The 22818-nt window shown below is 44.8% G+C and overlaps 2 protein-coding genes across 2 annotated transcripts; one reads left to right on the top strand and one right to left on the bottom strand.

Moving 5' to 3' along the window:
* Window positions 1–843: 843 nt before the first annotated feature.
* Window positions 844–6882, bottom strand: mkrn2 (makorin, ring finger protein, 2). Its single transcript, XM_084929679.1, has 10 exons — window positions 6759–6882; window positions 5401–5529; window positions 5190–5329; window positions 4980–5114; window positions 4728–4903; window positions 4563–4628; window positions 4347–4495; window positions 1523–1633; window positions 1227–1371; window positions 844–1146 (listed from the first exon to the last, which is right to left on the bottom strand). The coding sequence occupies exons 1-10, from the start codon at window positions 6782–6784 to the stop codon at window positions 976–978; spliced, it is 1248 nt and encodes a 415-aa protein (XP_084785805.1). The 5' UTR covers window positions 6785–6882; the 3' UTR covers window positions 844–975.
* Window positions 6883–11234: 4352 nt separating this feature from the next.
* On the top strand, window positions 11235–21023 carry LOC146387834 (MKRN2 opposite strand protein-like). Its single transcript, XM_084929681.1, has 4 exons — window positions 11235–13245; window positions 13500–13549; window positions 15885–16053; window positions 19936–21023. The coding sequence occupies exons 1-4, from the start codon at window positions 13043–13045 to the stop codon at window positions 20165–20167; spliced, it is 654 nt and encodes a 217-aa protein (XP_084785807.1). The 5' UTR covers window positions 11235–13042; the 3' UTR covers window positions 20168–21023.
* Window positions 21024–22818: the final 1795 nt, after the last annotated feature.

Here is a 22818-nt window from a genome sequence, read left to right on the forward strand (position 1 = left end):
CAGGCACGTTTACATCCAGCCCTCCAAAATAAAGGCCGGGAGGTGTTTTATTGTGAAAAGTCAAAGTGACAGTGATTTAATGGTCAGTGTGTTTTGATGGTTCATGTCATAAATCAGGACACACTGCTCTGCCCATAATCAGCTGACTTTAAAAGGTAAAAGTCTTCAGTATTAACGACCAGACTGATACTAATGTTTGCAGTGCCCCCCAGCAGTGCTCATCAGTCTGCAGCGTTCGGTTCCAGTCCGAGTTTCTTCGCTCGCAGAGGCCCGTTGTGTTTGTCTGGAGCAGATTTAGGAGTTCAAACCTCACACGTTTTTATTTCACAGCTTCATACGATTCTTTCACAAGTCCACATTTTATTTCAGCAGCTCAATTGTTTTCCTTTCCAGTCATGTTATCATAAAATTACACCCCAAACACAACCTTCATCATGCAGAGCATCCTGGAATTGATCCCCGAACTTCTGATTGGGTCACACTCACATGGAGTCTGCTACTGCTGCCCCCTGGAGGGCTGTCAGAGCACTGCGGCGGGATGGCGAGGCGCTCTTTACAGTAAAAACCAATAGTTTGAACTTCCAGTTTTAAAATTGATTTTGAAATCACCATCAGGGATTCTTGTTTAGGTTTAAAAGCAGCAGGAAACCTCAGAGAGCACTTCCACCGCCAGCTCGTCTCCTGCTGCACCTCAGTCTGAAGAGCCGACCTCACAGCGGGAGCCATCAGAGGTGCACCAGGACACGAGCCACATTCATATCAGATCTGGTTTTGAGTTTTAAGGACCTTCCGGGACCTTTATGCCCACCCTCCACCACCAAAATAACTCCACCACACAGAAGCTGGTCTTCAGACTGTATTTACTCATGTACACAATAAATTAAGCGCCATCCCGTCTCAGGGAATCAAACCTGCGGACACAACGTGCCCCTTATCACATGATCTGGTGTGGACCCGGCACAGGTTTCATGGAGACTACAGGTCGTTAGCGGGCGAGGTCTCCGGCTCGTCTTCGTGGCTCGGCCCCGACATCTGCATGAAGAGCTCCCTCAGTTCTGTGATGTCATCAGTGAGGGACGGCAGGGGAGGGACGGACCGCTGCTCGCGCTCCTCGATGAAGTCCCAGAGGCGGACGCTGTTCATGAACTAAACAGAGAGACAGAGTTTAGAGACTACTACACCCAACAGCCTCCCACTTATGGACAACAACAAGGACTCAAACTGACCCGCACACTCCCCTCCGAGCTCAGCTGCTTCCGTGGGCGCTCAGCCTCCGCCCGCGATCCGTCCGGGAAGGCGTGGAGGTACAAACACTTCCCACCAAACGGACACGAGCCACGGCCCTGATCAAAGTACTTACAGGCCTTCTTACTGCAAACACACACACACAGAGTATGAATGAAAGCTGAACACACCTTAGCTACCTTTGTTTCCACCACCTGAAAGCACATCCTGGAAGATCTTTGGATCCTCTTCATAAGCGCCTGAGAGCAGGTGGGCGTGGCACAGAGAGGCAACTCACCCGACTCCGGACTTGAAGAGGTCTATAAGGTGGTCTTTCTCATCCTGGTCCTCCACCCAGTACATCGACGGGATGACAAACTCTGAGATGACCCGACACTGTGGACACGACCTGAAAGAAACAGAGAGGTCATCAAACCCAACCAGACCCATCCAGAGCCAGTCACGCCCAGCCAGACCCAACCAGAGCTAATCACACCCAGCCAGACCCAACCAGAGCCAGTCACGCCCAGCCAGGCCCAACCAGAGCCAGTCACGCCCAGCCAGACCCAGTCAGGCCCAACCAGACCCATCCAGAGCCAGTCACGCGCAGCCAGACCCATCCAGACCCATCCAGACCCATCCAGAGCCAGTCACGCCCAGCCAGACCCATCCAGAGCCAGTCACACCCAGCCAGGCCCAACCAGAGCCAGTCACGCCCAGCCAGACCCAACCAGAGCCAGTCACGCCCAGCCAGGCCCAACCAGAGCCAGTCACACCCAGCCAGACCCAGTCAGGCCCAACCAGACCCATCCAGACCCAGTCAGGCCCAACCAGACCCATCCAGAGCCAGTCACGCGCAGCCAGACCCATCCAGAGCCAGTCACACCCAACCAGGCCCAACCAGACCCATCCAGAGCCAGTCACACCCAGCCAGACCCAGTCAGGCCCAACCAGACCCATCCAGAGCCAGTCACGCGCAGCCAGACCCATCCAGAGCCAGTCACACCCAACCAGGCCCAACCAGACCCATCCAGAGCCAGTCAGGCACAGCCAGACCCATCCAGAGCCAGTCACACCCAGCCAGACCCAGTCAGGCCCAGCCAGACCCAACCAGAGCCAGTCACGCCCAGTCAGGCCCAGCCAGACCCATCCAGAGCCAGTCACGCCCAACCAGACCCAACCAGAGCCAGTCACGCCCAGCCAGACCCAACCAGAGCCAGTCACAACCAACCAGACCCAGTCAGGCCCAACCGGACCCATTCAAAACCAGTCACGCCCAACCAGACCCATCCAGAGCCAGTCACACCCAGCCAGACCCAACCAGAGCCAGTCAGGCCCAACCAGACCCAGTCAGGCCCAACCAGACCCATCCAGAGCCAGTCAGGCTCAACCAGACCCAACCAGACCCAGTCAGGCTCAACCAGACCCAGTCAGTCCCAGATTACTGAATGGAGATGGAAATAAAGTGTTTCTTGTGTTTAGTTTTCTGAAGACTCAATGTGATGAAGATGTTTTTAAGTCACAGTGGAGAATGAAGCTGAAGCCAGTATTTGATTATCCAGGACTTTCTTACTTATGAGAATAGGGCTGTGCGATATGACCAAAATCGCATATCCCGATATAAGACATCTATCGTCCGATAACGACATAAATCACATAAATTTAACATTTTCTGTAAATTCTGTGAATCTCGGGCAGCTCGACTTGCGTGAAGTGTTTCCAGCTGCGCGTCATGTACCTGGAGTCGAGTGTTTTAACCGATGCATGAAACGATACATTTTTAGACATAGGTTGTAACGGCCGCCGTTTTCTTTGTGAGTATTTATTACACAGCGTGCTGCGGGGAAAAGCCTGTTCTAACGTTTGAGTCTAAGGTTTATTTTTTAGCACCTGACGGCTCTTTTTTGCTTCTCATCCATCAATGCTCTGCATAGTCTTTCACGTGATTCAGTTTATTTTGAAAAGTCTCAACAGGGTCTTGAGCTTTATTGTGAAAGGTTTATGTGGAAAATAAACAAGCGGACACGCGATGGTTTTACCATCGTTGTTGCTAACGACAACGCATAAAAACAAGCGCTTGTCCGTCCGTAGTGTGGTTATATTAAATATAAGAGAAAGAGAGAACTTTAAGAAATGAATATAGCCACTGCAGTGACCATCAGAACGATGAGAAAATATTGCTATAAACAGTTTATTTTGCGACACCACAAAACAAACGATAGCGTAAAATGAAACGCTAGATGTTTTTATATCGTCATCTGATATACAGTGGAACCCCGACTTACGAAATTAATTCGTTCCCGAGGGTCTTTCCTAAGTCGAAAATTTTCGTAAGTCAAAGCACCCATCGCGACTTTTGAGTGAACGATAGGCTATAGGCTAATTGCTAACTGCAACAACAATACGTCGTTCCAGTGGAACAGCGAAGCGCAAGGACGAAAGCTAAGGGGGTTGTCACATGATTCGGAAGGCATTGTAGGCGTTCTGGGTTCAGCCAATCAGAGCCAGTGGATTTCGTTACGAGAGTATTTTGCCGTAACACGGGCTGAAATATTGCCGTTAAACGCCTTCGTAACTTGAATTTTTCATTAAACTGTTCCACTGTGTATCGTTATATCGAACAGCCCTATATGAGAACATACCTGAGTGGTGAATGACAGGTGTATAAAAAGTGTAATCAGACAAGGCAAAATTGGAATTCTGAAATGTTTAATGTTAGTCTCTTTAGAAATTACAGAACATTTAAGAAAGACTTCCAACTGGAGAATTATTTGTGTAGTTTGATCGTTTGGTATCCCAGCTGAACATATCAAACATTTAAGTGAACTTCATATTTTGGGAAAGCCTGGAGATGAGTGTCATTATTTAATATCTGTAGTTATTTTAAAATACCTACCTGTATGATTTAGGTGAAGTTTAAATGTTTATGAGAGGAAATTATTATTCAGCAGACTTTTGTATTATATTTGCTGACTCAGGGAAGGGTCCTAACGAGAGTGAAACAAAGTACAGCCCCAATCAGATCTCACGAGACACCATCAGTCTTGGTTTCCCCCAGTATACAGAGACCCAGTCCCTGACCCTGGTGCCTGACCCCTGACCCGGTCCTGTCGGATTCTTACTTGATGATCTTGTTGTGGAAGTTTCGGGTGCAGCGCCACTTTCGGATGCAGGACAGACAGAAGATGTGATTGCAGGAGGACAGGATGCCGAACCGGCGCTCTGACGGGTTCGCCTTCTGCACCACCACGTCCATACAGATGGAGCACACCTGAACAACAGGTAACTAATTAAGGCCGGTCACCAAGACAACCAAACCCAAAACAAATCAAACCCACCTTGTCATTGCTGAGCTGGGCTGCAAACGCCTTCTCCATGTCGGCCTCGAAGGCCAGCAGACACATCTGCAGACAGACACGAGATCATTTACAGCTGCAGCACATCTGTGTGCGCTCACACTGACGAATGCAAAGAGGTCACTGAAACGCCATGAGCATGCACACCTTCTCGTGCGCTCTCCTCTGCTCGGGGTCCTGGGGGTGAAGCACCTGCAGGCCGCACACGTCGCACAGGTCGCCGTGGAGATACGTACAACTGTCCTCATAGAAACAGCGGCCGCCGGCAGCGTAGGGACACAGCTGGGGGAGGTCCGGGTAGGCCCCGCCCCCTGGAGGAGGAGCTGCAGAGAGCACAGGTAAACATCTTCACGTGCTACCAATAAGAGCCAATCAAATGTGAGGATTCTCAAGTCTTACCTCGTTCCTGCGCTGAGGCGTCTAGACCCGCCCTGATGGCATCCACGTATGAATGCGGAGATGCAGTCGCTGCTGCTGTGACCTCTGACCCCGAGTTGTCTGATGGGCCCCTGAACACGTCTTCGACGCCCAGCACTGAGAAAACACAGAGGGGGCGGGGTTACCTGCAATCATTATCGTGACTCTGTAAGAGCTTCATCGTCTCCTCACCTCTGTCTCTCAGCACCAGCGTCTTCTTGGCTCCGCCTCTGCCAGACCTACTTGCCCCTCCTCCTCCTCTTCCTCCCCCTGTCAGGTCCTCTGAAGTTCCACTCCCTCCTCCTCTGGATGACAGCCTGATGTGATCATACCTGCAGCACAAACAGGAAGTGAAATGAGTCACAGTGATGTAAACGTAGGTGAGAGGTAGGCAGGGCCTTACCTGCAGCGCTCTCCGTAGGCACACGCCCCTCTCTGGTAAAACTTGCAGATGGTGGAGGGTTTGCTGGTACTCGGGTCGTGGGAGAAGAGACAGCGGTTGCCTTCCCTGCACACGCCGTGGAGGAAGTACCTGAAACGCAGCACACCTGTGAGCCACAAGACCCGCTACTCTAGTGAAATCACTCTCGCAGTTTAACCTGTTACCTCAGTTTACTGTGTGTTTACTTCACATTCTGACCAATCCTGCATCCTATTCTACCCGCCCAGGTGTTTCAGCCCCCGGGTGACAGAGAGAGGACATCTCTTTGTTGGACGGATGAATATTTGATGGGAGAGGTGTCAAACTCTTTGACTTTTATAAGACTTTATTTTTTACTTTTATTTAAATAACTTTCAAAACAAAGTTTTTAACTTGTAGTTTTGTACACGTGCTACATTTTTCATCATTCTGTTTGTGTTTTGATTCATCAAAGATCTTACAGAGGCCACGCCCCCTTTGAGTTTAAACAGGTGAGTTCTAAAAACATTCTCCTCCTGTGCCCTTATAATTGTCTCTGACTCGTGATATGAACCAGATAAACTGTTAAAGCCTTCTCCAGTATTTAAAAGTGCGTCATCTGCATACAGTGACACTTTTCCTTCTCATCCCACTCTTTTACGTCCTCTTTATTCTGTAACAAAAGTTTAATACAGGTGTTACAAAGGGGGGAATTATCTCTAGAGGCCAGAACAGTTTGTGTGTTAGGCTGTAAACATGTTTATTTCTGCTGTAAAGTTTTAACATGTCAGTCTGTGGGGACTGAGTCACTGCTGCCCCTGCTGGACACCAGGGGAACTGCAGTTGCAGTCTCAGCGGCTTCTGATTGGCTGTTTGACAGTTTGTTTCCCTCCCACCCCCTGTAACCTACCAACTACCGGAGAGCGCTCAGACTCGGACCAGCTTCCGGTGTTCCTGTGCTTGTTATTGAAGTTTCACGCCATCAGCGGCCGCCTTCATTTTCGCAAGAGGGAACGTTCACGTGACCCCGAGGTGAGCCTCGGGGCGGAGTCTGCCCTCTGATTTAAAGCTGCAGCTCTTTACGTGACTTTAAATCAGAAGTATCGATCCTGGAGAAGCTGATTAGTCTCAGCTTTCACTTAAACACACCTGGAATCACTGATTAGTAATCGATCAGTTAGAGTTAGAGGCACACGCGCTGACGAGGACAGGCGAGTGCGGAGCTAAGAGCTAAAAACATTAGCACGAGGCTAACAGTCCGCGGACATCCGGGTCACACCAGCGCGACACCCGACGACACTCAGACAGATCAGACACACACACACAGACACACAAACGCCCGCGCACGCACGCACCCTCACCTGCAGGTCACCTGTTTGGTGCTCATCTTTCCTGCGGACCTTCAACAACTGCTCCGAGCTGTCACCGCGGTGCGCCGCTTAAACCGCTCCGACGGAGAGCGGCGGGCACAGCAATAAGGTTCCACTTCCTCCGGAAGTACGAACCCGTGGAAAGCATCTCTTTTACCACAATAATCACAACACAATCAGTTTTTTTTGTTATTTTGCAAGTGGGATTTTTGAAAAGCTGGAATGTGAAGGTCTCTGTGTGTTCGGTAATAAAATAGAGCTGAAAGTCTGTTTGAGTGTTTTCAGTTGGAGTTTCTTTGCCAGGGTCTGTCGCTGCTTCTTCTTTTCTTCTTTTTCGTGCTCTTCATGTCGTCATATAAGCTGGTGGTGTTACCACAGCAGAGAAGTTTCCTTCCAACATGCGTCATGTTTGCAGTGTTTTCATTTAGTAAGTAAATAAAGTTCATTTATAATGTTCTTTTCACAGCCCGCAGTCATAAAGCAATGAACAACAATTACAACACAATAAAGAAAGAATCACGTTACAAAAGAATTTAAGGTAACCCCCCCCCACACAAAAACAAAACAAAACAACAAAACACAAATAGTGAAAGAATATCAGCAGAAGGGTGCATTAAACCGAAAGTATTCAACTACTTTTAAAAGACTCCAAGAGTCGACTAAGCTGGAGTGGTAAACCGATAAACCTAATATTGTCTTTAATCGAAAATAAGTAGCCTGAACTCAGTTTTTATCAACAACAAGTTTTCATTCAAAAAGCTGATAAGCTCGGTTTATTTGAGTTGGCTTAAATGAGAAAAAGTGGTGGAATGTAACTAAGTACATTTACCCCATATTGTACTTGAGTAGATTACAACTCATAGGTTGCCTGCTTTACTCGAGCTTTTCAGAATCGGCATACTTTATTAATCCCAAGGGAAATTATGTGGGTTACAGTTGCTCCAGTACAGTAACATTAAGAAAAACAGACAGGACTATTTAACAATACAATATAAGGAATAGCACAATATATACAAATCACCAAATAATAAATATCCAGGGTTGACAGATGTGATTGTAAATAAATATCAAGAAGATAGACATCAACATTACCGAATAAGAAAACAGTGTGTGCAAAAGGCTGTAACTGTTGCAGTGTTTACAGTGTGTTAGATGGAGGAGTTGTAGAGGGAGACAGCCACCGGCAGGAATGATTTCCTGTGTCGTTCAGTGGTGCATTGTGGGTAATATCAGCCTCTCACTGAGCGTGCTCCTGTGGCTAGCCAGCCACATGGAGTCATGGAGTGGGTGGGAGGTATTGTCCAGCATTGTCTTTATCTTGGACAACATCCGCCTCTCAGACACCGCCTTAAGAGAGTCCAGCTCCGTCCCCACAACATTACTGTTGTGATCAGTTTATTCTGTGTGTTGGCGTCTGCGACCCTCAGCCTGCTGCCCCAGCATGCAACAGCACAGAGGATAGCACACAACAGACTCACAGAAAATCCTGAGCGTTGTCCGACAGATCTTGAAGGACCTCAGAGACTCTGGCCCTTCCTGTAGAGAGCAAAGGTTTCCCTTTTATTCCTCTCTCTGTTGTTGCTTCACTGTATTTTATATTTTACTTCATCATCTGACAGTTTATGTTACTGTTGGAAGTTTGTATATAAAACATGCAAATAAGTCCCCCAGGTGTGGATATAAGTGCAACTAAAATGATTAATTAGTTCATTTTTGATTTACTTTTTGTTTCTAAACAAAAACAAAGAATTACAGCTTAGGTCACACAAATGCCTGAAAAATGTTAAATAAAACCAGATGAAATGGTCATTGTATTTATTTTATCTCATTATCGAATGATTTTGCAAAGAAACAGACAAAAGGCAGTCTCCCTTCAGCTGAAGGATAAAACAAGATGGTCTGAAAATGCCACGTCAGTGTGTTCCTCCTCCCTCGCACAGAAGCAGTGTGGCAGGTGGTGGTCAGGGCTATCCAGACTGACAAACAGGACGTTGAATGTCACCTCTCGGGTGGGGAGCTAGCCTGATACTGAGTTGATAGCTGAGTTTTCAACTAATCACCACCTGGTGGTGAGGTGGCTCAGGTGGCAGGGAGCATGCCGGACACACCTAGTGCACCCAACAGCATTCTGACAGAGGCTGAGGACCAAAGTTCCCTCTAATGTTTCATGTGTCTGAGCGAACAAACTCCCTGAGCGTCCCCTTGGACCACTGTGAGCAACAGCAGACGTGTGCGCTGTGGTCACGCCAGCATCGAATCCATCCAAGTTACATGTTTATTAAAATAATCAAATTACAGCATTTACATTTATGTTAGACTACTTTTAATTAACTGCTTTAGCCCACTTACAATGGGAATTTAAAAAAATCTTGTCCATGTGTAGCATGTTAACACTATTGGAAGGAAAAATAAGTTGAACTCCAATTTTTAAAACACAACTTTCTTTTTTTCTTTTTTATAAAGCTCTGACTGTATTATGAGTCTGTGGTCTGGGAGAGAGTCTGTAACTCTGTCTGCAAAATACAGTAAATAATGACCAATGTTGGCAATTAATTATATAGTTACTTCTTCAAAAAAGTAACTGAGTTTTGCAAACAACAAAGTGTTTTGCAGCTGTTTACCTAAAAATGCAGCCAAGGCGTTTTTTAAATAAACATTTCAAACTATTTACAGAACAATCAGCTGTTCTGCATCAAATCTGATGCCACACAAATTATTTGTGCCGCTCCAAAAATAATTTCTGTCCACTATGAGATGAAGGAGAACAACAGCCTGATACCTGCAGGCCTGACAGCAGCAGATGCATCACTGCTGTAACACCTGTAACATTCAGCAGTCGCCTCATTGTTCTGACACACACAACAAAACTATTGACTACACTACACACTAACTACACAAGATTTGTGCTAAACGTCGCAAATCTCTCACATCTCAAACACGCCGTCACTCCTAAAACTTCCCCCTCCCTAAACAACTAACAACTAACATAAGGACGCTGTCATAGCCTGTCAACCACGTTGATTAGCTGCGTATATACGAATGTGAATCGCATCATTGGCTGGACTTTGGGATAAGGTGGCATCGTTCTAATCCCATACGGGAGCAGCCAGTCACTGACTAACACTGCAAAACAGAATTGTTAAAGTTTTAATTTCAATTCAGGTTAGATTTGTTTTTGTGGACAAAGCAGATTTTCTGTGCGCAGAAACTGTGCCAGCAGTGAGGGAACATTGCTGAGGATAGATATCGTTGAGGTTGCTGCAAGGAGCTGTGACTTTAGGGTGGTTGGTGCCTGTTGGTGGTAATGAGCATGAAGCTGAAGAGGGGTCCTGTCGGGGTTCTGTCGGGCTTGGTCAGCCATCAGGTGGTGGCCTCCAGCTCTCACTGGAGCGAATCACGACTGAGTGTGGAGTGGCTGAAATGAGAGTCACCACCTCTAAATCTGTGGCCACGATGCTCAGCCAGAGAAGGATGGAGTGCCCACTCTGCATCAGGGATGAGTTGGTGCCCCAAGTTGAGGAGTGCGTTGTTCACGAGAACGAGAGATGGATGGATTGGGGCTACAGCTGCAGTGATGTGGAGGGAGTCCATCCTGGTGAAGAGTCACTCAAGCTGGGCTCAGAGTAGAGCTGCTGCTCATCCACATTGAAAGCAGCCAGTCCACGTGGTCTGACTAGGATGCCTCCTGGCTGAGGGGTTGTGGGCGTGTCCCAGGACCAGCACACTCTGGAGTTCCCCTGGATGAGCTGAGGAGAGGGAGGTGTGGGGGTTCTCTGCTTAGACTGCCAGTCTCCACGACCCAGCTGCAGATGAGTGGAAGTAAATGGATGGATGGCATCATGTTTATATCAAACTTACAATATTGTTTGGTAATAGTGTAATAATGCAGCTCGATTGTCTGTCCTGAGGTCTGTTCTGTAGCAAATACAAGAAAAACGTTTAAGAAAGCAAATAAGTCGGTGTTCTAAAGAATATGTTTCCTTACATCAGGTGAGATGAGTCCTCCGTCACAGGTGGTGCAGTCAGTGAAGATGGTCACCTGCAGGATCAAGGTAATTGGCTCTCCAACCCACATCCACTGTCACTGTACTGGAGGGAAGCTGGGACAGTGTTAAAGACTTTCTTCAGGCAGTAATGGAAATAAACCATCCTTAACATACTACAACACGCCAGCTTCTGTGTTGTTTGATCTGGAGACAATAAATACATTTATATTGATTATGTCAGTGATGTAACTACAATACAAAGCTACAGGAAGCCTAAACTTGGTTTAGAATAATTAAATCTGAGACTTTGTTTCATTGTGAGAATATTAAATATTTAAATATGCTAACAACTAAATATAACATTTAAATGTGATCATATTTAAAATATAATTAAATAACAAAAGCTACAGTGATGACATTGTACTCATTTGCTGTTCAGTAGAACAGGATGTTGGATGATCACCTGATTGTGGATTTGTGTGTTGTTAATTATTATGTTTAAATCATACAGTGTTTATATTAAATGTTGTGCCAGAAATCTCTAAAGTTCAACGAGATCAAACATAATGTGATTTAGTTGCATTTAATTAGTGTGTCAGCAAATTTTAAAAAGTTACCACAAATAGTTTTTGAATGTAGAAGTTGAAATGTTTGTCAGAGGGTAAAAGTTCGTCCTGCACAGTCAGAAACTTTGAGCACGATGTCGTTATCTTCAGTAAGCATTACTTCGTTTTTTGAGGCAACGAGTTTGCACAATTTTTTTTAAGTTCTGGGAACTAATGAGAGCCTCGGTGCCCCCCCAACCCCACCTAATACTAATAGGTTAGAGCGCAAGCAGCAGTGTGTTTGATGACGAGTAGTCTGAGGTCGGTATGTACGATCCCACAGACATGCTGTGAAACACGCCTGAATCTTTCCGTAGTGCCTGTTTTATTTACAGCCACATTAAAACTACAGAAGCTGAGCCGAGTGCTGACGAGCACATTTACATCCAGCTCTTCAAAATAAAAGCTGAAAGGTCTGTTTTATTGTGGAAAGTAAAAGTCACTGCAATTGGCAGATTGAGGCCCACAGGCAGCAGCTGGTGCTGACGGAGGGGAGGGCTGGTCAGCCGTGTCGTCATGGAGGAGATCAGGGAAATGAAATGCGATCGGCTCATCTGGTGCAGAACCAAAACATGGAAGAGACGATCAGAGAGTCTCAGGACAGGAAGCTGCCCTGAAGCAGAGCTGCTTCAGTCACGTTCAACGTGATGATAAAATCTGATGATGTCATAGCAGATCTTCTGACTGTGTCAGAGTGACGGGAACCTCTGGTTTCCATCTAAGTGAAATGTGATTGGTCGACTTCCAGTGAGATGCAAATCTGTCATCTGACTTCGAAGCTCATGGATCAGGTGTTCCTGACAGGTGAGACGGAGAAACTGAGGCGTGTCCTGTGTGCTCGGCCAATCACAGCTCAGTGACGACTGCAGTCAAAGCCGGCTGTTCTCCTTGTTCTCTGGAAATAATGACAGTTGTTCTCAAGTTTCTCTGTCTTTTATTTTGTATGGCACTTCCTGCTGTAACGTCTTCAGCTTATTCAAAATGCTGCTGCCCATCTCTTCACTATCACACGCAGCATCTTGTCTTCTCATCGTCGGCTTCCTGTTTATCACAGAAGTCCTAACGTTGGCTTATGAACGGTCCTGCTCCTCCATACCTCTCTGATGTTCTTCAGCCTTGTATTCCCTCGCCGGCCCTTAGATCAGCTGACCAGCTGCTTTTGGTTGTCCCGAAAACTAGGCTGGAACTTGGAGGAGAACTTTTTCAACTGTGTCTCCCAAACTTTGGAATACGTTGCCTTTAAATATGAGACAGGCATCTTCGCGTCCTGTTTTTAAGTCTCTTTTTCCGTTTGGAGCGGTGTGAGTCGATGTGCTCTTTGTTTTGTTTTTGTGCAGCATTTTGTGTTTTTAGATGTGCTCTTTAAATGAAAGCAGGCCTGTGATTACAGGACATTGAAATCCCAGAATGCACTGCAGCTCAGGTCCCGTTTCCGTGACAACACTGCCCACGCAGTCCAAAGGTCGCCTTGTTCGAGGGGAAGAAGTGACAGGTGAGCCTGGTCACGTGACCATCTTTGTGACTGCACCCACAACCCGATAGGCTGGGGCCAGACAGTGATGTTATCTGATAGGCTGTAACCGCGCAGACGGTTGAAAAGGAGAAGGAGAGAAGAAGAGGAAGGCAGAAGTCAAAGAGGAGAAACGGAGGAGCAGAACGAGAGGAGACGAGAGAGGAGGAGGTGATGGAGCGCAGCGTGATCCGTCTGACTCACTGTCAGAAGGAGATCTTCTGCTTCTCTGTGCCGGAGCAGTGCCCGAGCTGCGGGGAGGAGCTGAGGGGGAGCAGACTGCAGGAGGCGCCGGTCAGCCTCCCCTCCCCCTTCACCAACGGGCACAAGACCTCCTGCTGCCTGCTGGTCACACCTGCACACGACAACCTGGACAGGTAACACACACACAGGTGAAGGTACTCAGGTGTTTACACACAGGTGAGCACACTGCCAGGTACACAGTCAGTGTACCCAAAGGAACATGAAGAAGTTTGAACCAGTCATTATACTGGACCAGGTGATACGAGTATAACCAGTGTACCCAGTAGAATTACAAAACCAATCCTACCAGTCCAATCAGTGTACCCAGTGTAACCAGTCCAACCAGTGTAACCAGTCTAACCAGTGTATCCTGCTGTTTGATCCTCAGAGACTTTGATGGGGCGGCTGATCTTCACACCGGCATCTCCAACACCAAAGGTAGGTCTCTGAGGTCAGGGGTCACCTGGTGATCGTGGGCTCAGGTGCGAGGAGGCGAGCAGACAGGTGGAGGCTTGGTCAGGTGTCGTTTCAGCTTCAGATCAAACTTTCGCAGACAGTCACCATCCTCTCGTAATAGGACGCTACATGATCGCTGACCACGCCCCCGACCTGCCATATCCCTGATTTCATCTAATCAAAGACGTTCAAACACGTCTCAGTTCGGTCACGGCGACAGGAAGGACGAAGGCGAGTGCAGAGCGTCGGTGTCAGTCGGCGACTTTACCGACTGACACCAAAATCAAACTTTCAGACACGTTTAAACATTTCATTTATTTATTTATTTCACACTTGGTACAACAGTTTCCACAGTTAGTTCTTTCAGACAAACCAACCACACTTTCTATCAGTAAAGCAACCACGTGTGAAAAGCAGCAGGAAGAAGAAAATATTCTTATTAAACCCCGCCCCCTATCTACCATCCAACTTATATTGCAAGCGGGCACCAAAAGTCAAGGAACAAACTAACATTAACATTTATCTCCGGTCCTAACTCAAACCAAACAACACATTTACAATCAGAATGTACCACTCCACATAGTAACAAGGAGAAAAGATGAGTAAATAAAATAATGGATCCTTTTTCAATTAACTCCAATTTCATTCACATTCTTCATATTGAGTTATCGTTTTAAGCATGTAACACTTTTTAAAACAATGTAAATTTATACAACTCTTTAAATGATGATGAAGACACTTCCACAGTCGTATACCTCTAACCGTTGGACTCATTAATCTTTGTGTAGTCCTAGCTAGCTGATGCTTAAAATAAAATTTCCTTCTGCTGTCTTCTCCCCCGAACACATTAAAAATACTCTTTGTAACTTAAAAGGCAAAATATTACTTTTAGCCTTAAACATAATTAATAGTGTCCGTAGTTTCACTAAATCTCCTAATTTTAATAATTTCGATTTTATAAATAATTTATTTTTATGTTCTCTATATTCAACGTTATGAATCATTCAATCATTCATCTCAGACAGATGTGATCCTCCCACGCAGCGCCTGACTGATTTCAGCTCTGATTAACCTGCAGCCAAACAATGATCAATAATCAATGTGATCGATGACCCGTGGCCAGGGCTGGACTGGGACAAAAAATCGGCCCGGGCATTTTGACTAGAGACCGGCCCACCAAAAATGTGACGTCATTCAGGGGTAAAACCGCAAAGGATTCTGGGAACTTGTGGCAAGAGGTACTAGCGCATGCAGGCTTTCAATTGAACTCAGTTACACAGCGATAAAAAGAAACACAAAAAATGGCAAGAAGCTGTTGTATTATTAACTGCAATAGCCGGTGTTGTGCCAAAAAGTGATTGTCTGCCAAAAACTGATTTCCGGTATTTGCCAAAAACTGATTGCTCGTATTTAAACTGCTATAAGTAACTTGTTGGGCTATAATATGTGAAACATATGTCAAATGCATCCCTCATGGATGACATAAAGTCATCTCTCCATCTCCATCTCTCTCTGCTGCTCTTCTGTCTCCTCTGTCACAGACTTCTCCACCTTTGATGATAAATCAGCCTGGTGCAACATGTAAGGATTGGCACAATTTGTTAAGATTTTGAGGAGTTTGAGAAACTAACCTTAAGCATAAAATAAAATTTACTATCAGTAACTTCATAGCACCGCCCAGCAGTATATAAACTCCGTCATGCTAGCTAGTACGCAGTACCAGTTATTCTAAGCGACTGTAAAAAGTCAGCACAACGAAAACAAACTCCAACTAAACTTGGTTTATATCTGACACAGATAGACAGCAGGTCATAACTTCTTACCTGAAGTTCAGTTCCTCTGCCACTATGACCGGCGGCCGCCTCGGGTCTCTCCTCCTCTTGCCTCCCCCTTCCCTTATCCACCTGCTGGCCTCCACCACTTGCTGATGTTGCTAAATCTGTGGAAGCTCTGCCATAGCTACCGCCAAACAATTCAGTTATTTTTACACATTTGGCAGCGTCCGCCTGAAGGGCTTGTTACTTTTTGGCCCTAATTTTTTCTGCACCTCCTTTCCTTTTTTTGTTCTCCATTTTCTTTAGTTCGTCTATTGCTAAACAAGGGGGAGGGTGCATCCGACCTCCTCGGCTGTAATTGGTCCAGCCCAGAGTCGATCATGACCAATTGGCCAATCCAACACCTTTCATTATTTATACCCTTCCAAAAAAAAAATAAAAAAAAATCGATCGGCCCATAAAAACAAAAAATCGCCAGCGGCCCACCGGGCAAATGCCCGGTATGCCCGTGGCCAGTGACAGCTCCTCCTACCTGTGTGCAGGTGTTGTGTATAACTACACTCGCGGCGGCGTCCGCAGGGATCAGAGCGGCTGGGAGCGCAGCATCAGCGTCCCTCTGGTCCGACCCGACATGTTCCACCTGCTCGCTCAGTGGGACCAGTACCTGGAGCGCTTCTCTGACGGGCCTATGTGGGACCCTGCCTGGCACAGGTAACTCACACCTGACCTTCCTGACAGTATACCTGAGAGCTGTTTGAAGGGAAGCTTGAACGCGTTCTGTCGTTATGAGCCTCCCTTATGGGCAGAAATCTGTGCCATCAGAAACCGAATTTGAATAAGTTAAATTTGAATTTGAATCGCTCAGATTGAATCTGAATTGTAACTTGAATAAATTCTTTTGAAAACTGAATTTGAATTAGTCTAATTTGAAATTGAATTTATGGTTTGAAAATGATCGTCACTAAATTGAAATTGAATTTTATATTTTGAAAATGAATTGATTTGCTTTGAAACTGCATTTTATCCTTTAAAAATTCAGCTCTCGAATAATTTCAGTTTCACTTCTCACCATTCAGTTTCAGTTCTACAATTCAATTTCAGTTCCAAAATTCAGTTTTTTGGAACTTACATCCGGTTCCGGTTCAAGCGCAGATTAATAGAACTACGTTTTACTAGCGGACCGAAAGTGTTACCGACGGGAATCTACAGCGTCTTGAGCTGAATTAAGACTTCAGAAGTCATTCGTCATGTCGAATGACCAGCGGATAAACTCTCAGGTTGGTAATAAATGTATCACATGTATAAGAACAAGCGTCATGTTAACAAATGGTAGCCGTAAGGTAACTTTTATGCTTATTGTAGCTGCTAGCTAAAAACGCTAATTTAGCGTAGTTTGCCCTGAATTCAGCTTTGACAAACAAATATGATCGACTGTTTCTAGTAGAATTCCAAAGTTGTCATCTTGTACCCTCTCAGAGTACCCCCTCTGTATGCTTGCAGAGACCCCTACAGTAGGGAAACATGCAAAACGGTGTCCAAACCTTTGTATTTTAGCTTTATTTATGTCTTACACAGCATCCCAACTCTTTAGCTAACTTAATAACTTTAGCTAAAGTGAATAGTTAGTCTAATTCATTAGTGCAGCATTACTGGATCACCTCTGTTTGAAGTGATATAATATGATATACAACTATCACTGTGTTTAACTACCATAATAATTCTTAGGGTACTGAGTGCATGCTTAATTAGATTTTTTTTTTATTTATTTATTTATTTTTTTAAACATACTGCTCCATTAATATGTTTGACAGGCTGAAGTTGTCGGGTCACCTCCTAAATCAACCATCTCTTACAGGTGTTTTGTGCCAGAAATGGAGTGTCCACTGAAGACTGAAGATACTGAATTTCTACGCCTTGCCATTGATCCCTCTTGTGCCTTCATCTAGACAAGAGACATTAACTTAACCACTCTCATATGCTCTGTACCTACATCACCTTCCCTGACAGTCGTAGCTTGGCTCATCTGAGGGTGAAATTATAAGAATGTGTTATTTTGCAAAGTGCTCTCTAGGGTTCCTAAATAAAATATGGCATTGAGGTCTTTTTTTTTTTTTTTTTAATTAATCCCTTCTTCTGAAATATAAGAACCTCTCCTGGTTTTAATGGCACTTTGGATTTCTTTACTTTCTGTTCCACTTCCAAACCCAAATAGATGCTGACAAGCTGACACAGTAACATGGAAGAGGGAAAGAAGTTGGAAAGGACTACTACAAATAAACCTAATGCCTAACAATGAAAAGTGTAAAATAACAATAATAATAATAATAATAAAGATAAAAGATGAAGTAACAAGTTTTTAGTTTATTCCAAATGATCATCCAGATGTCTGTGACATGTGATGACAATTCAATTCAATTCAATTTTATTTATATAGCACCAAATCACAACAAAAGTCACCTCAAGGCGCTTCATAGATACAGAGAAAAACCCAACAATCATATGACCCCCTATGAGCAAGCACTTTGGCGACAGTGGGAAGGAAAAACTCCCTTTTAACAGGAAGAAACCTCCGGCAGAACCAGGCTCAGGGAGGGGCGGCCATCTGCTACGACCGGTTGGGGTGAGAGAAGGAAGACAGGATAAAAGACATGCTGTGGAAGAGAGACAGAGGTTAATAACAGATATGATTCAATGCAGAGAGGTCTATTAATACATAGTGAGTGAGAAAGGAAAAACTCAATGCATCATGGGAATCCCCCGGCAGCCTACGTCTATTGCAGCATAACTAAGGGAGGATTCAGGGTCACCTGGTCCAGCCCTAACTATATGCTTTAGCAAAAAGGAAAGTTTGAAGCCTAATCTTGAAAGTAGAGATAGTGTCTGTCTCCTGAATCCAAACTGGAAGCTGGTTCCACAGAAGAGGGGCCTGAAAACTGAAGGCTCTGCCTCCCATTCTACTTTTAAATACTCTAGGAACATGGAAATGACAAACACCATAATGGAAGGCCTTAGTCATCACATGCTTAAACTCATAAATTTTTGCATATGCTGAACAGGCAGTCAGACATGCTGAACAGGCAGTCAGACATGCTGTAACTGTGGGGTAGAAAACAGCATGAACACCATACGGCAGGGGTCTCAAACTCCAGTCCTCGAGGGCATGGAAAAGTTGCATGACACTGGCCCTTGAGGACTGGAGTTTGAGACCCCTGTCATATGGAATATGACAGGTGTGGTTGAACTGCATGAAGATTCTGAAGTTTCTCTTGTCTTCTGGCAGGACCGGAATGTGGCCTTGTCCTGTGAGCCACTGTAAGGATGTACTTAGAGTAGAACTGGACTGTCACCGGCCTCAGGCTCTTCACGCTTTTCAAAGACAAAGGAGTCATTTAGATAAAATATTAGATATTGTTTACCTGTAAATGCACAAAGTAAATTTAGAAATGTTATTGTCAAGAGTGAACAAGCACTGATAGTGTAATCTACAGCTGTGGCCAAACGTTTAGAGAATGAGAAGTGTTGTTTTCTTATTTACAAAGTTTGCTGTTTCAGTGATAGTTGTATATCATATTATATCACTTCAAACAGAGGTGATCCAGTAATGCTGCACTAATGAATTAGACTAACTATTCACTTTAGCTAAAGTTATTAAGTTAGCTAAAGAGTTGGGATGCTGTGTAAGACATAAATAAAGCTAAAACACAAAGGTTTGGACACCGTTTTGCATGTTTCCCTACTGTAGGGGTCTCTGCAAGCATACAGAGGGGGTACTCTGAGAGGGTACAAGATGACAACTCTGGAATTCTACTAGAAACAGTCGATCATATTTGTTTGTCAAAGCTGAATTCAGGGCAAACTACGCTAAATTAGCGTTTTTATCTAACAGCTACAATAAGCATAAAAGTTACCTTACGGCTACCATTTGTTAACATGACGCTTGTTCTTATACATGTAATACATTTATTACCAACCTGAGAGTTTATCCGCTGCTCATTCGACATGACAAATGACTTCTGAAGTCTTAATTCAGCTCAAGATGCTGTAGATTCCCGTCAGTAACACTTTCGGTCCGCTAGTAAAACGTAGTTCTATTAATCTGCGCTTGAACCGGAACCGGATGTAAGTTCCAAAAAACTGAATTTTGGAACTGAAATTGAATTGTAGAACTGAAACTGAATGGTGAGAAGTGAAACTGAAATTATTCGAGAGCTGAATTTTTAAAGGATAAAATGCAGTTTCAAAGCAAATCAATTCATTTTCAAAATATAAAATTCAATTTCAATTTAGTGACGATCATTTTCAAACCATAAATTCAATTTCAAATTAGACTAATTCAAATTCAGTTTTCAAAAGCATTTATTCAAGTTACAATTCAGATTCAATCTGAGCAATTCAAATTTAACTTATTCAAATTCAGTTTCTGATGGCACAGATTTCTGCCCATACCTCCCTCGCTGTCAGACAGGTTCGAGGTGACCCGCGGTGGTCGCCAGACACAGGCGTGTTTCGCCGCCACGGCGCCTTCACCACCATCACCACCATCACCTGCAGGTGTAGAAATCTGTCGACAGCTTTTCTCTCTGTGTGTCGCAGGTTTGATGAAAACAACCACAACTGCTTCAGCTTCTGTTTGCACTTTGTGAACGGCGTTCTGGCAGCCGAGGGCCGCGGCGCTCTGAGCAGAGACGACTTCACCCACACCTTCATCCTGCCGAGGATGAGGAGGGTGTCCAAATACACCACGCTGTACCGGCACATCCAGAAACACCAGTTCTACAAGGTGGACCGACAGCAGCACGCTCAGGGGGCGGAGCCCAGCAGCTGAGCAGCTGTCATTGGTCACATGTGACGCTTCAGTGTCAGACCTGATGTGCAATGAACTGACCTTCACACACGCACACACAGACACAGACACACAGCTTTGGTTCATGTCGGTGTGTGTAAGGATTTGAACCTGGGGCTGCTCGTCCTCCACCTGATCTTCTTTAGCTCGTTAGTTGTGTGAATTTTGACCTTTTGTTGTCCCTGAGCCACACCGAGGGTCTCAGAGGAAATTACATCTTTTATTTTATTCTGAAATAAAGTTTCTTAAATCACACTTCCTGCAGCTCTCCGCTGTTTTCCGCCGTGGAGCTGCAGGTTTTCACCCTCAGGGGGCAGAATGTGGCGGGTGGGGTCATCGCCATGACCGTGAAAGTACGACCATGCAGCATTTAAAGCATGGAAGTACTCACATTACTTTGAGTTTTAGTCCATAAAAAGTGATAAAAACATTAGCGTCCACTGTACACTCTGCGTGGGAAGAAAACTTCTTACAGCGAAACATTAAACTTCAGATCTGAGCGAGCACGCTGCCACGGAACGTGACATTCACAGAGAAACCCCCGGATCCTCCCACTGACATGACCGCTGTGGGCAAACCTCCACCCGCCCCACTCCTGCTAAACTGGTGACAATAAATTTAAGAGCCACACGACTCAGTGCTGCTGAATCTGTGATTTTATTTCTTTTCTGATGTGTTTTACTTTCATCTGTTGGAAAGAGTGTAAACACAAAACATGATTTTATTTTATATGCTGCAGGTGATAGGTTTAAATGTTAAACAAGTTAAACACTGTTGCATATAATTTAATATTTGCTTGATGCAAAGATTAAAACAAATAAAATAAGTTTTAAAAAGAGACTTTTTCATTTGATTACATTGTGATGGATTGTGCAGAAAAATAGAATTGGGCTGAAAGGTCAATTCAATTTTATTTATACAGCGCCAAATCACAACAAAAGTCGCCTCAAGGCGCTTCATATTGTACAGTACATACAGAGAAAAACCCAACAATCATACGACCCCCTATGAGCAGCACTTTGGCGACAGTGGGAAGGAAAAACTCCCTTTTAACAGGAAGAAACCTCCAACAGAACCAGGCTCAGAGAGGGGCGGGGCTATCTGCTGTGATTGGTTGGGGTGAGAGAAGGAAGACAGGATAAAGACACGCTGTGGAAGAGAGACAGAGGTTAATAACAGGTGTGATTCAGTGCAGAGAGGTCTATTAACACATAGTGAGTGAAGAAGAAACACCCAATGCATCATGGGAATCCCCCAGCAGCCTACGTCTATTGCAGCATAACTAAGGGAGGATTCAGGGTCACCTGGTCCAGCCCTAACTATATGCTTTAGCAAAAAGGAAAGTTTGAAGCCTGATCTTGAAAGTAGAGATAGTGTCTGTCTCCTGAATCCAAACTGGAAGCTGGTTCCACAGAAGAGGGGCCTGAAAACTGAAGGCTCTGCCTCCCATTCTGCTTTTAAATACTCTAGGAACAACAAGTAGGCCTGCAGTCTGGTAACAGAGAAGGTCTGTTACTTTATTACTTATTCAGGTTGTGTATCATGTTTTTAAAAAGTAACTAAGTAATAAAGTAACTAATTATGTTTGAAGATAAATAATCAGTAAAGTAACACAACACATATTCAGGTATTTATTCAGAAAACATGTTTTATTTGTATCGTTGTTCAAAATCCTGAAGTAATAAATGAGTTTTGCTGCTTTGACTCTGAGCTCCCACATTTATTATGTATAATTTTACACTTTGCAGGAGGAGGCCTCAAGTGTTTCTGTGATTCAGTGCAGACCAATCAGAACGCTTTCAGAGCAGGGGCGCGGCTAGGCTGGCGTGGAAACCAAAGCCATTTTTTACACATATGTAGGTGTTACATTCTTTAATGTGCACACGAAGGGTTAACTGATGGCACGACCACAGCTGGACTGGCCATCGGCCGGGCCGATGGTGATTTTTTGTTTTTATGGGCTGATGATTTTTTTTTTTTTTTTTGTAACAGTATAAACAATGAAAGGTGGTGGATTGGCCAGATGTTGGTCGATGTGTAAAAATAACTCAGTTGTTTGGTGGTGGCTGTGGCAGAGCTTCCACAGAGGCCAGTAGGTGGATGAGGGAAAGGGGAGGCAGGAGGAGGAGAGACCCGAGGCGGTCGCCGGTCCGAGTGTCAGGTGAACTGAACTTCAGGTACGAAGTTATGACCTGCAGTCTATCTGGGTCAGATATAAACCAAGTTTAGGTGGATTTTCGTTGTGCTGACTTTTTACAGTCAGTTACAATAACTCGTACTGCGTGCTAGCTAGCATGACGGAGTTTCTATACAGCTGGGTGGGTGCTATGATGTTACTGATAGTGAACTTTATTTTATTCATAAGGTTAGTTAGTAGAGTTTCCAACCGTCCTGTAAAAAACGGAATCTTCCCGCATTCAGAGAAATTATTTTTCGTTTCGTATTGAGCTGAAAAGAAACACAGTTTGTCCCGAACTTCAGCCAGGATGGAAAAAGACACAAAGCTGGAGTTATTCTGCGTCATTACGCTGTCAGCTGCCTCTTCTCCTCTCATTCTCTCCCCCTCCCTCTCCTGTTGCTCCTTCAATCATGAAACTGATCAATGATCAGCTGATCGGCTTTTCTCTCGTGTT

Source organism: Perissodus microlepis, chromosome 5, assembly GCF_051167445.1.
Source record: "Perissodus microlepis isolate ML-2025 ecotype Zambia chromosome 5, ASM5116744v1, whole genome shotgun sequence".
NCBI classification, from domain to species: Eukaryota; Metazoa; Chordata; class Actinopteri; order Cichliformes; family Cichlidae; genus Perissodus; species Perissodus microlepis.

Coding starts and splice junctions, on each gene's coding strand:
- mkrn2 (XM_084929679.1), bottom strand. CDS start 6,784: ATGAGCACCAAACAGGTGACCTGCAG. Junction 5,530..6,758: donor ACCAAACAGGTGACCTGCAG/GTGAGGGTGCGT, acceptor GCTGCGTTTCAG/GTACTTCCTCCACGGCGTGT. Junction 5,330..5,400: donor GCCTACGGAGAGCGCTGCAG/GTAAGGCCCTGC, acceptor TTTGTGCTGCAG/GTATGATCACATCAGGCTGT.
- LOC146387834 (XM_084929681.1), top strand. CDS start 13,043: ATGGAGCGCAGCGTGATCCGTCTGACTCACTGTCAGAAGGAGATCTTC. Junction 13,550..15,884: donor CGGCATCTCCAACACCAAAG/GTAGGTCTCTGA, acceptor ACCTGTGTGCAG/GTGTTGTGTATAACTACACT. Junction 16,054..19,935: donor TGGGACCCTGCCTGGCACAG/GTAACTCACACC, acceptor TGTGTGTCGCAG/GTTTGATGAAAACAACCACA.